Source organism: Mus caroli, chromosome 15, assembly GCF_900094665.2.
Source record: "Mus caroli chromosome 15, CAROLI_EIJ_v1.1, whole genome shotgun sequence".
NCBI classification, from domain to species: domain Eukaryota; kingdom Metazoa; phylum Chordata; class Mammalia; order Rodentia; family Muridae; genus Mus; species Mus caroli.
In genome coordinates this window covers 49,538,375-49,551,938 of record NC_034584.1, presented here as the reverse complement: position 1 = coordinate 49,551,938, position 13,564 = coordinate 49,538,375, and the positions used below count along the sequence as shown (strand labels likewise).

Here is a 13,564-nt window from a genome sequence, read left to right as displayed (position 1 = left end):
GGAATGGCTCAGACTGCTCATATCTTGTTCCACAAGAAGAAGGCAAAGAAAGAGAGAGAGAGAGAGAGAGAGAGAGAGAGAGAGAGAGAGAGAGAGAGAGAGAAAAAGAGAGAGAGAGAGGTGGAGAGGTGGAGAGGGAGAAGGGAGAGAGAGAGAGGACAGAGGGAGAGGGGGAGTGGAGAGAGGGGGAGAGGGGAGAGAGGGAAAGGGGAGAGAGGAGGATTTACCAGAAGGATGCTAAAGTAGTTCAGGGCTAACATCTCAACTTCTCATGACAGCTCCAGATAAAAGAAAGACATTTTTTCCTAAGTAAAATATACATTTCCCTAAAAGTCACAATGGCCTTTTGGGAGGTTTCAACCAAAACTGGTATTTTCAATTCAGAATCTGACACATTTCTTTAAGCTTTAGGGATAGCGTCTCCTGTGAATCCCTGACCCACTCACGGGTTGTCTCTTGTCCTGTAGCAGGATCGCTGGCCTCTTCTCCAAACATGGCATACACAGTGACTGTATATTCTGTATTGGGGAATAGCCCACTCAGTTCAATGTCTGTGTGTGTCTCTCCGATTTTCATCTGAAAAGGACACATGCAATTAGTTCATTTCCTCTGTGTGTTTGTGTGTGTGTATGTGTGTGTGTGTGTTATTTGCTCTGATAAGAGTGGAACTGACCAAAGGTGGCACTCCCTAGAATGAAACTATGTGTCCCTCTCACAGCACCTACACCAAACAAGCTTCAGCCAGAATTATGTGTTTCTGAGTTGTTTTACATTGGAAACTGATAATATAGAACCCCAGAAAACTGAGAGTCCCCCACCCCCATGCTGTGTTGGGATAATGCTTTTCAGCTGGACAAAGGGTCACTGTAGCCAGAACAACACTGCTGTCTGGTCCCCAGGAAAGTGGGGGTGGAACTGAATTAGACAGATTCTCTAGATGTGTGCTTCAGAGCAGCATGCTGGAGGCAAGGCCAAATGGGCATTTGTTACTGCCTTGTTAATTCTAACCAGTCCTCGGGCTGGATGCCCGGTTATGCTTCAAGCTCAATTGCGCTGGGCCAGTTTTGTCACCCCATTTAACAAGGCGGCCATCTGGAAAAACTGCAAGTCCCTTCAGGTACTCAGAAGAGATAGGCTTAGCATGACACCCAACTTGTTAACTTGTCTCCTGATCCTGGGATAATTTTTTTTGTCCTTTGAACTTTGTTGACTATATATATAGGCTTTCTTGTGTGACAAATGGACATCAAATATCTGACAGGGAGTATTATATTATAGAGGGAAGAAAAATCCCCATAGTCTCCAGTCACACAATCTAAGTTGATGCTGAACTATCTAAACATACACAGCAAATGTGGGGCATGTCTTAATTAATGATTGATGTGGGACATCCCATCCAAATGCAGGCTAGGCTGCTCTTGGGCAGGTAGCCCTGGATTTTAAAAGGTGAGAAAGCCATTAAGCAGCACTCCTCCACGGCCTCTACTTGAGGTCTTGCTTCCGGACCATGCCTTAAGATCCTGCCCTGACTTACTTTGATGATGCTCTGTGATATGGAAGCAGGAGCCACATAAACCCTTTACTCTACAAGTTGCTTCTGTTTGTTATGTTTTATCACAGCAATAGAACTAACCCAATGGTTCTTATCAATGTTTAGTTTTATAGAACCTAATAATATACATAAACAAGCCCATATTTAATATAATTGTGCTGCTACATGGGGACCCCACTGTCATTAGAAATTCTTTTATGGTATTCTTTGATATAAATACACCCATTTTAGGGATGACCATTTAGGTTTGTTGTTGACAGTGTTCTGTTACAAGTAAAATTTCACTGATAATTCTTGCAAGCTGAGTTTAGGGACATTCATTTGAGAGGTGGAAAGAGGGAGATCAGTAGTACAAGGTTATCCACACTAAACAGCCCATTGAGAGGCTATCCTGGGCTCTAAGACATTGTGTGTGTATGTGTGTATGTATGTTTATAAGAGAGCCAGAGATAGACAGAGCCAGAGATAGACAGACAGCGAGAGAGGGATAAAACACTTTTGGGAGACACTACCCTCTCATCATACATCTTTAAAACAGTACACACGGGGCTGGAGAGATGGCTCAGCGGCTGAGAGCACTGACTATTCTTCCAGAGGTCCTGAGCTCAATTCCCAGCAACCACATGGTAGCTCACAGCCATCTATAATGAAATCTGGTGCCCTCTTCTGGTGTGTAGGCATGCATGCATACAGAACAAAAAAAAAAAAACAATACACATAGCCAACATGCCAAAATATTGTACACGGCAGCTGTATTATCAGGAATGATGGCATGCCTGGACAGGTGGGCACTGTCATATTCTCACATGCTCACTTTGCTTGGTGTTATCATCCTTTAAAGAGGGAGTGTTAATCTGTCTGTTGTCAGCTAGTATCCTTTCATTTCTATTTTCTCTTGAGTCTTAGCATCTTTCCAGCTCCAAATATAACTCTTTCTTCTGCTAAAGTAAAATGCAGACCAACTTTAAATGTGAGTGGAAAGAAACAGCCTAAACCATGAAACCAAGAGAACACACATCACCGAAGCTTGTCCTTGAGACGCAGAGTCACCGTACTTCAGATTCTACAGAACTGGGTTATCTGAGGCAGGCCTTTGACAGTCAGAGAACTGCACTGCCAACTGCCTCTCTCATCCTCATTCAGAAGCGAGGTATTTTTCTACTCGAGTGGCAGGGGCAGCATATTCTCTTTTTTAATATACCTGGAGCAACTGCTGTATTGTAGTCATAAAAGGGAAAAAGTTCAATGAAAGACACTGTCTCAAAACAGTAAAGAATGAATGAGGAAGCCACCCAAAGTAGATCTCTGCCCCCCACACACAGACACACATACACACACACACACACACAAGTACACATACACACACACACAAGTACACATACACACATACATACACATAAATTCTTACCCTAGAGGCATGTTTATCTGCCTCTCAAATTATAAAGACAAAACTTTAATTCACTGCATACCACATAGCTACTTGTATAAACTAGATGTGGTAACATATATAAACTTTCTCTAGAGCCATCTGAGAATATCTAGTACTTAAAACAACAAAAACCACTTTTCAAAATCAACTCTAAGGAACTGGGGCAATCATGCAAAAACACAAGGCAGGGAGGTTAATACTAAACACTATGTACTGAATAAGCTATCTCTATGTCCAACAACATGAAATTAATTAAATATAACTTACACAAACCAATAACAAAACGCTATGCTTAAATCTACTGTGTAAGATATTCCTTGATGGAATGGGAAAATACTCACATTAGATGAAATTAAAATGACTGACTAGAAAAATGTCTTCACTTGACAGATTACAATGCACTGAAAGGAGCCTGGAGTGATGGCTCAGTGGTTAAGAGTGCACCCTGTTCTTGCAGAAAGCCTGGTTGGTACCCAGCAACCACATGGAGGGCCACAACCACTTCTAACTCCAGCTCCAGGGGATCTGACACCCTCCTCTGATTTCATCAGGCATCTGCACACACAGACAAACACACACACACACACACACACACATGTACACACAAACATTGACATAATTAAAATTATAAAATGACCTTTTAAAAATATTCTGAAGGGATGGGAGGGTGGAGCTCAGGGGGAAAGTGCCTGCCTAGTACATGTAAAGTAATTGATTTGATTCTTAGAACCATAAAAGGAATAAGGAAACTGGAGGGAGGAAAAAGAATGAAAGGGAAATCAAAAAAAAAAAAAAAACAGAATACGAGAAAAAGAAAGACTGTAAATGAAATGCCATCAGAAAGGCCAAGAGTGTATCTCAGCAGCACAACTTGCCTTTCGTGTGGGGGATCCTGAGTGTAGTCCTTAGCCTTGCAAAATAACACGTGACTGGCCTTTTGTAAATAGCCTTGTATAGGTAGCATGATTGCCACCAACGTCTTTATTTTGACAACTTGAATTTTCTGAATTTTACCCAATCAATTTTGACAATATGAATTTTATCCAGAAGGCAAAGGCCCGAGGACCACGGTTGGTAGCCGGGGGTTACCTCTTTCTCATCTCCAGCCAGACCTTCTGTGAGAGGAGCATAGAGAATCAGATAGCCTGTGGCTCCAGGTACCGCATCCCACCTGACGCGCATGCTGTTCTCAGTCACATCGTACAGCTGGAGGTCGGAAGCCATGGGCAAGGCCACTGCAAGAAAAGGCTCTTTGTAATACTCACTTACCACTGCACTTCAGAAAAAAAAAATCAAGTAATAAGAAGCAAGATGCCAGCCCTTCCAGGCCATACTACTAATCCCAGCATTTAGAAGAAGGCGGGAGAATTGTTTTGAATTCAAAATCAGTCTAAGGAACTGAGTGACATCCCTTCTCAAAAAAATAAAAATAAAAAACAATGCCGGCCATATTTCATATTTCAAGGGTTTGGAGAAAGGAATTAGGATAAACTTCTAGGTCAAGACTTGAAGTGTAAACACTGTCAGAAAAGATGATTTTGTTCTTTCAAAAGCATAGCTGTAGACCCCTCACGGATGACCGCACCTGCTTCTCTAACCACATTCGCAAGTCCAGCACTCTGCTTACACTTGAAACTCTCTGCACACATTTCTTCTGGAGTCCCAACAACACTCCATGGCACTCACACATGCAAACGTCCAAATGTCCCTCTTTTGCAGACTCAGCTTGTACTGAAGACTGAGACATCCGTGAGAGGGGAAATGGCCATTAGACTCTTTCTGCAAAGGGGAACTGTCTGGGGGACTGGAAGGGAGGCAGCTGGGGATGACAGGATGGGAATGTGAGCAGAGGAAGTGGATGATTTAGGGCAAATGGGATGCATATGTAGGGAAACACCACAGTGGAAACCGTTACTTCATATGGTAACTTAAAACTCATTTTAAAAAGAGAAAACACATGTCGCCACAACAGAAGCATCGACACAAGCCTGACAGATCACTGTCAGTCAAAAGCCAAGCACAGCACGGAGGAAAAGCACCATGGTCCTGGAATGTAGTGTTTAGTGTTGTTTACATAGTTATTGCTCTGTGAAATGTATGCTATTTAGGCCAGTTTGGCATAGCGCCCAAGACGTAGTAAGAACACAGTTTTTCAAATGACTAAATAATTGTTGTTTTACGATTGTCTTGTGATTCTCTGAGTATGTACCTGATGTGTGTATGTATGTGTGTATGCATGTAGTATGCGCATGTGTAATTGTCATCATGCCTAGTGAAGGGACTGTCGGGATTCAGACGTTCTTCTAACTTATAAGATTAATGTTGAGGTGAAATGCACTGTGATTCTCTCACTATTCCCCTGGGGGGAAAGAAGCCCCTGAACTTCTTCTCCATTCTGACTAACAAATTTGGCACAGCTCTTGGTTCACAGTAGATATTTACTAATACATACATATATGTGTGTGTGTGCGTATGTGTGTGTGTGTATGTATATACATACAGAAGGCGGGAGAATTGTTTTGAATTCAAAATCAGTCTAAGGAACTGAGTGACATCCCTTCTCAAAAAAATAAAAATAAAAAACAATGCCGGCCATATTTCATATTTCAAGGGTTTGGAGAAAGGAATTAGGATAAACTTCTAGGTCAAGACTATACATATACATATTTGTTGAATGAATGGATGAGTCTGCCTCCTTCACCACCACAGTTGCCTCCTCTAAAACATGCAAGACATTTGTAAAATCCATTTCATACACACAGCTGGAAAGCTGCAGCTGCGGCAGCAGCCTCTCCCACATACATGACAGGCACTTCCTGCGACCCAGTCGGGGTGTCTATCCACCCTGATGAGCCCAGTTTAGGAATAAGCCACCTAAGCGAGGCTGTTCATGTTGGAAGTAGAGGAGGATTAAATACGCACGTGTGGTCTCTGTTCCCCGCAGGCCTTCACTAGCTGTGTGGGCAGATACTGCAAACACTGCTATCTGGTATTCAGTTGAAGACATCAAGTTTTTCAACACTATGGAAGATACACTCCCATCCACCACCACCTGTTGAAAGAAGCATTTGAAAGAAGATAAAATATCTCACATGCAGAATCGAAACAAACAAGGAAATATATCTCCAGCAAGAACATCTCGCTAAATATTTTATTATTTGTGCAAGGTCTTCATTTCCACTCGAGGGAGCAATTCTCCTTGTCTCAGTGCACAAATGGATGCACTTCTATGGAATCCATCCGAAGTTGTTTTTTAATTCGTATATAGTGCTAATTGTGTCATTTCTGGGATATTATTATCCTGGTCACACTCACATGACAACAGCAGATATAATTTTCCCCAATGGCACTTTGGGAAACATTTAAAAGAATTGCTAGTCATGAGAAAAATAGAGCCACTGGAAAGATTATGGCTTATTTTTCTCTTTGGACCAGATGATTTGAAAGTCCATGATCAATTTCTGTGATGCTTGAAACTAAAACGAAGCCCACAGATTCTGCCTGGGCAGAGAAGGACATTGTGAAACACTGTGAGGTCAATCAGAGGTTAGAACAACAAAAGGAAGTGGAGATTTCATCATGTCTTCACTCCATGAATCACTGCATCCAGGCAGGGAAGGAGAAGGACCCCGCCACTGGCAGTAGGTGTTCTCTTCTAGATACAGCTAGCCACGATGGAAAACACTGGCCACAGCTGCTTCAAGAAGGCTTTCCATGGCCCTGATCTCTACAAATGTCCAGGAAATTCCAAATGCCAGAGGACTGGCCCATCCTATTAACCCCATAATTTGGAACATGCAGTCTTCACTATGGCATAAACCCCTCGCCACTCCCAAATAAACCAAGATGCATGGAAACCTTTCAGCTTAGAACTTGTTAATTAGGGGAAGAAAAGTAAACTAGTTTCTAAGTGCATACTTGATCCATTCTTAGGATGACTGGATGGCAGGATGAGAAACGGTGTGGATACAACGTGAAGAGACAGAGCAACAATACAGACATGTAGAAATCTATTTCAAACCACTTAAACTGTTTAAGCAGAAGGATGTCCTGCAGAAACATGCCTGCTTCATCCCCACTAGAAAGACTTAAGGATTGGGAAGTCTAGAAAGATTGTCACGTTACCTCCTCTGGCTTTCCACCTCTGGTGGGATAATACACAACTCTGTATTTTTCCACTTTTCCTGGGGTCTGAGTCCAGTTAACCATAAAGCTCCTGGCAGTGACTTCAGAAGTGATCAGCTCTGTAGGTGGCCCGATGGTGGCAAGGGCTGAGGCTAAATGAAAGAAATACACTAAATAAATCTCATTTCCCAAGTTATTCCAATGAACGTAAGAGAAGCCACTAAGCAGAAGTGACTCTCGAAGCTATGGCGCCCCCTAAGAGTCTGCTCTGTGGAAAAGTTGGTTCCATTATTAATTCTTGTGCTCATTCCTTCATTCAAAACATTTACTGTCCATTAGAAACCATTCATTGAAGTAGATTCTTAGTAACCAAACTGAAATAAAACATAGTCCTTAATTCTCAGAAACTCTGATAAGGACTGTTAATAAACAATGAAAACAGGCACTTAAGTGAGTGGGCACACATCCAAAGATGCTCTTCTGGGTGTCTTAGAGGTGCCATTTAATTCTTGGCAGTTACTAATGCTGCCCATGTTTGTAGATGAGAACAGCAAGGCAAAATAAAGGCAACGTACAGCCCAGGTCTAAGGGGGAGCAGCTCTCAGAGCTGAGACTGCATCAAGCTTCGTACAAATACTTCTCTGCATCAGAGAATGTGGCACCTACACTGAAGATGTCCTGCCAACAAACAATCGGTATCTAAACGTAAAAACACTCAAAGAAACCGACACATACTGAGTAGCCAACCACTCTGTGCCAGACATATGTGTGCCATGTGCATGTTAAATGGTTCTGTAATGATTCGGGGCACGTAAAAAGCTCCATGGAGAGGGAGCACAACATGAAAAAGAGAATAAAGAGATTGATTGTTAGGATTTCTCAAATTTTTAGGGAACCTAAACAAACTTTAATAACCACAGTGATGAGAAAACTAGTGCACACTGTAGGTATCATATGCTTTCTTAACAAGTACATGTAAAGGAGTTTGGTGGGTATCTGTCTGCCTGTTTGTCTGCCTGACTGTCTGTCTGTCTGTCCGTCTACCAACAGGGCTATATGGGAAAAGTTCAGATCTGAAGTAGCCTCACTCTGAGGTCAGACAAATTTGTTCTCAGTCCGACAGCTTGGGTGTCCAACCCAGCCCCAAGAGATCTGGCCTGAGGAAAGCAGAATGACAGAAGAGAGAAGGAAAATGAGCCAAACATAACAATGAAACTCTCCTAGATACAACAGAGGCAAGAACTCAAACCAAACTCCTAAAATAAGACCTTGATACTGTCCCTCTTCCCAGATCCTATGAATCACCTGTAACCTACAGACCAATCATGTAGTGAAGGGCAGCGGTTGAACAGTGATGAATTTTTATCATCACTGTGCAAAAAAGTATGTATACTTTTCCCCACTCTCTCTAAGTACAACTGAAAAGTCAGGATATTGTGTACAAGGAAAGCATAAGAAGGTGGTGAAGTCAGAGGGGAAAAGGTAGAGGCAAGAGGCTCTGCAGGACCCAAGAGACACCACAGAAGCCATTGTCCCTTCTGTTTAGTATCCAAATGTCCCTAACTGGAAAGTAATGGTATCTGGCAACATTGAAACATCAGAGTATTCATACAAAATCTGTTCCAACAAAGACTGTTGTCTCTAGGCAAAGACCAGGAAAAGGCTAGCATACAAAGACAGAAAACTTTCAGCAGTAACTCCAGACATACACTATGGAAAACAACTGTACTCCGCCTCTCAGATACTGTAACCCATGGCAACCAATGTTAAACAAGCCTCCCAAATTCCACCCTGTTTTTGGCTTTCATACTGTGTCACAACATCTCTCCACATCCCTCCATCCAAGCCAAGGTGGGATGGAGAGTCAGAAAACGCCTGCCCCCACCTGTATCTGTGACAGCAGTGTTGCTCATGGAGAGGGCCTGTCTAACTTCCAACCCAGCCTGTTCCTTCATGTTCTCCTTCACTTAGGGACACACAGTAGTCTATCAGGTCTTTCCCAGCTTTCCTACAATGCGGAGGCCACTCCCACAGAACTGTTAGCAGAAGCCACCTAGTGACAGAAATGAGGGACTCCTGCTTCTCTAAAAAGGTGATTATGAATGGCAGGCCAATGAATAGCCCTTTTTCCCCAAGAAACCAAAGTAGGCAAAATAAGCAACCCATACTTTAATCCTAACTAGCAAAAAGGAAGTATTACTCTCCACTCTTGGCATGATGGTATCAGACAATGCAGCCCTCGTGGAACACTTTAGTGCAAGATGGACAATGAAAAAAATATTTGAAGGCAATGACAACATAAACTCTCAGGAAACAAAAGAAAAGAAAATCAGTACTAAACTTAACAAATGGGCTCAACAGCAGCATGTGGGCAGAGGGAAGAATTAGCAAGCTTGTTTGCTAGCACAGACATGGCCGACCTGAGAAAGAGAACAATCAGAGTCAATGCTCAGCAGAACTGGGTGTGCTGCTCCACCCTTGCACACTCAGCACCTGAAGGCAGATACAGGAAGACCTAGGAAATCAAGGTCCTTGAATCCTGGTTATAGGATTAAGTCAAGGCCAAACTGGACTTGTAGCAGAGACGTTACTACATAACCTATCTCAGAAATGTTTTCTTTAAAGAGCAAATAGGGATAGTCACAGAAACTCAAGTACATTGGGAACATAACAAAATACCTTTAATTCATAACATTAAAATCTTAAAGGAGGATGAAAATGAACTCAGTACTGAAATAATACTTGAGGAAACAAAATTTACTGTGCATCTGATAGATCCACAAGAATTTGCACTCAGCTAACCACACTCCAGCTTCTGAGCACTGAGCACAAAGCAGAAAAGAAAATCTTTAAAACAGTGAGAGAAATACGACCCTTATCTGAAGAAGGAAAATATTTTATAAACCCTGGAGACCAAGAGGAAGAGACACAACTCTGTTAGAATGTTCAGAAGTAAAATCCTCCAGCAAAGACACGTGTCGGCAATGGAGGGAAAACCAAGGTATTCTCAGACAAAAAGAAGAGGGTTTGATCACTAGCAGACTGACCTTTAAAAGAAGTAAGAGATGTGGTGTACTCTCGCTGAAAATAAAATTAATTTTTAAAAAGGAATGCCAGATTATTACAAATGAAAAAATGACAGAAAACATAGAAGGGAGGAAGCATAATAAAATGTATTCCCTCAAGTTTTCTAAATTATGCTTAATATGAGCTGGGGATGCAGATCAGTTATCAGAGTGCTCGTCTACTATGCAGGAAGCTCTGGGACTAGTCTCCAGAACCACATAAGCTTGCAATCCCAGCACCGGGGAAGTGGAATCAGGAGGGTTAGAAGTTCAAGGCCATCCTCAGCTATATAGCAAATCCATAAGCTGCCTGAACTATAGGAGACATTGTCCAGGAAACTCTGTTTAATGATTAAAACAGGAATTATAAAGCTTCTAGCTTTATAACCATCACATCTGATAGTGATTCTATCGTATATGGAGAAATAACACTGTTTATGACACAGTCATGGTAAAGAAAAGTGGCTGAAGGGAAGAGAATCGTATACATGTCACTCAGGAAGGAAACTGAAGACATAACTAGAGACCAGTGATCCTCTTCCTCATGCTGCAACTCTTTAATACAGATCCTCATCTTGTGGTGACTCCACAACCATAAAATTATTTTCATTGCTATTTCATAACTGTAATTTTCTACTGCCATGAATAATAATGTCAATATCTACATTTCGTTATGGTATTAGGAGACCCCTGTGAAAGGGGCATTTCACCCATGGTTAAAAACCATTTCTTTAGACCCTACAGACATCAAAAAATGCTATACAGAATTTTACAACATTTATAAAATGAACCAACTCCTTGAAAATCAAAATGCTCTTTCTACAGGAGGGAATAAACCAACAATATACCAATGCAATAGTTACATGCAAATTGGCATGAGAAATCATAGCAAATCCAATATGGCAAGAAAACAAAAGTTGGAAAAATAAAAAATAAATAAAATTATTTCCACTTCCTAATTGTATAATTTTATACACAAAAACTTTTAAATCCAGAAGAAACCTTCCAAACTAATTAGTAGTTTCAAGCCATATATATGATATACAAAATAAATATGCAAAATCAAATCCATTTCTATTTACAAGAAATAAACATGTAGACTTTTAAATTAAAAAAATTAATCAAAATCATTCATATGAAGTTAAATAATTTGTACAGTTCTAAGAAAACCTTTGTAGTAAATAAGAAGATAAGACTCATAAGTCCTAAAAAATATAAAATGTTAATTAATGAAAGAAATAAAATCATATCTAACTATTATATGAAGACATTCATAAACTGGATATCCCCAATAAACTGAAAATCTTTCTTTTACCAAGTGAAATTTGGTAACTGGCAATTTATATTTGTATTTACTTGTGTATGAATACACAAGTAAAATTTTTATAGAGCAAAGATATTCTAATATTCAATCAAGTAATAAAGATGGAAAGAGGTTTTTGGAACTTAGAAAGGATAACTAATGGCTGTGGAGATGGCTCAATGGGCAAAGGTGCTGTAGCTTCACAAGGCTAAGCACCCAGGTTTGCTCCCAAGACCCACGGATGTGCTGGTATGCATCGGCAATCCCAGCATTCCCTCAGCAAGATGGGAGTGAAGAAAGAAGAATAGACTGGAAGGTTCATCCTGTCAGCCTCCACTAGCACAGCAGCAGAAACAAGAGTAACATGACCTCAGTGAAGCAGGACGAGAGGAGAGAATCAAGTCCCAGAGGGTGTGTCTGACTTCTACACACAAGTCATGGCACACACATGCACAAAGAAATAAATTTATAAATGATGATGATGATAATAATAATAATAATAAGAGAACTCAAGTCTATAAAATTTAAAGACTTACTATATAACTACAGTAAATTTAAAAATGTATGACTGGAAGAAAATTAGACAAGGTGAACAGGCCAAAGAGCCTGAGATAAAATTACTACAAAATTATACCTAACTGACACTGGCACACAAAGTTCAACTAGAGAATGCTTCATGCTTTTGTTCTAGATGTATCTTTAGAGGTGTTTTTCCACAGAGGACAAAGAGAACAAAATTCAAGCAAGTGAAAAGTTCAATATTGCTAACCATGAGAAAAATGAAAATCAAATTCCATAATGTTGTATGATTACAAACCTTTCAGAATGGCTGAAATTAAAACAAAACGAGAAAGGACATCAACATTGGCGTCAATGCATAGAAACTGGATCACTCATGCAATGCCACTTGAAACATACATTTCAAGAGTCTAGAAATTTCTAATGAAAGCCAAATTAAACAGAACATGAACCCAAGATACTGTTCAGCCATTGCACACCTGGACATTACTCCAGAGAAATTAAAACCTACATTTACACAAAAATTAATAAACAAATATTCACAGCCACTTTATCATAGTATCCTGGATTCTGGAAAGAATGCAGAATATGTGAATGCTTGAATAAACAGTGGTACATCTGTACCAATGAAAACATAGAGCTATTGATGAACATATAATTTGGAAAAATCTCCAGAGAATTTTCGGCATGAAAAATTCAAATTCTCAAAGGTTGTATATTGGAAAATTCACTTTGTATAACTGTTTTAAAGTGAATACATATATACGTTCATACATAGACACATGGAGACCACTCTATTGGCTGTCAAGATTTAGCAAGAGGGTGATAAGAGGATGTTAATCATGAGTGTGAAGAGCAGCAGGAGTATTCCTGTGATGGAGATGGTTTTTGTTTTGAGTCTATTGTTGTTCATAGCCTGCTGGAGTTAGGGTGGCTCTGCAAGGTGCTGCCATTAGATTAAAGCTGGAAAAGACTATGCTAGCTCTTTGGGAACTGTTCCTTACAACTTATGTGATGGCACAATTACTTTGAAATTAAGCATTTGTCTTGAAAAGTGGAATGGTCTAAATGTTAACACTTCAGAGAAAATGCCTCCTAGTCAAAGCAAGTGTCCCTTACCTTCATGAGGTATCAGAAAGAAAACAGAGTATTAAGAAAGTCAACTTGAGTTATGGGATATGGGAACTTTTGAAGTTGGACAGAATGCATTTTTTTTTTGCATTATAAGTCTATGGATCCAGTGAGTGAAATGTGGTAGTTTGAATGAAAATGGTCCCATAGACTCATAAGTAGTGGCACTATTAGGAGGTATGGCCATGTTGAAGTAGATGTGTCACAGTCATTTCCTGCTGCCTGCCAATCCAGATGTAGAATTTACAGCTTCATCTCTAGCACCATGTTTGCTTGTACACCACCATGATTCCTGCCAAAATGATAGTGGACTAAGACAAGAATGGACTAAAATCTCTGAAACTGTAAGCCAGCCCCAATAAAATATTTTCCTTAAAAACAAGAGAGAGAGAGAGAGAGAGAGAGAGAGAGAGAGAGAGAGAGAGAGAGAGAGAGAGAGA

At 40.5% G+C, this 13,564-nt stretch overlaps 1 protein-coding gene across 3 annotated transcripts in view; it reads right to left on the bottom strand.

The window, feature by feature from the left end:
* Positions 1-13,564, bottom strand: part of Col14a1 (collagen type XIV alpha 1 chain) — a 209,322-nt gene that overhangs the window by 126,801 nt on the left and 68,957 nt on the right. For all 3 annotated transcript variants that reach the window (XM_029469983.1, XM_021183602.2, XM_029469984.1), the window contains exons 10-13: positions 7,107-7,258; positions 5,904-6,033; positions 4,071-4,216; positions 447-576 (exon numbers count right to left, since the gene is read on the bottom strand). In XM_029469983.1, coding sequence (XP_029325843.1) covers positions 447-576; positions 4,071-4,216; positions 5,904-6,033; positions 7,107-7,258 — 558 coding nt within the window. The remainder of the gene's footprint in view (positions 1-446; positions 577-4,070; positions 4,217-5,903; positions 6,034-7,106; positions 7,259-13,564) is intronic.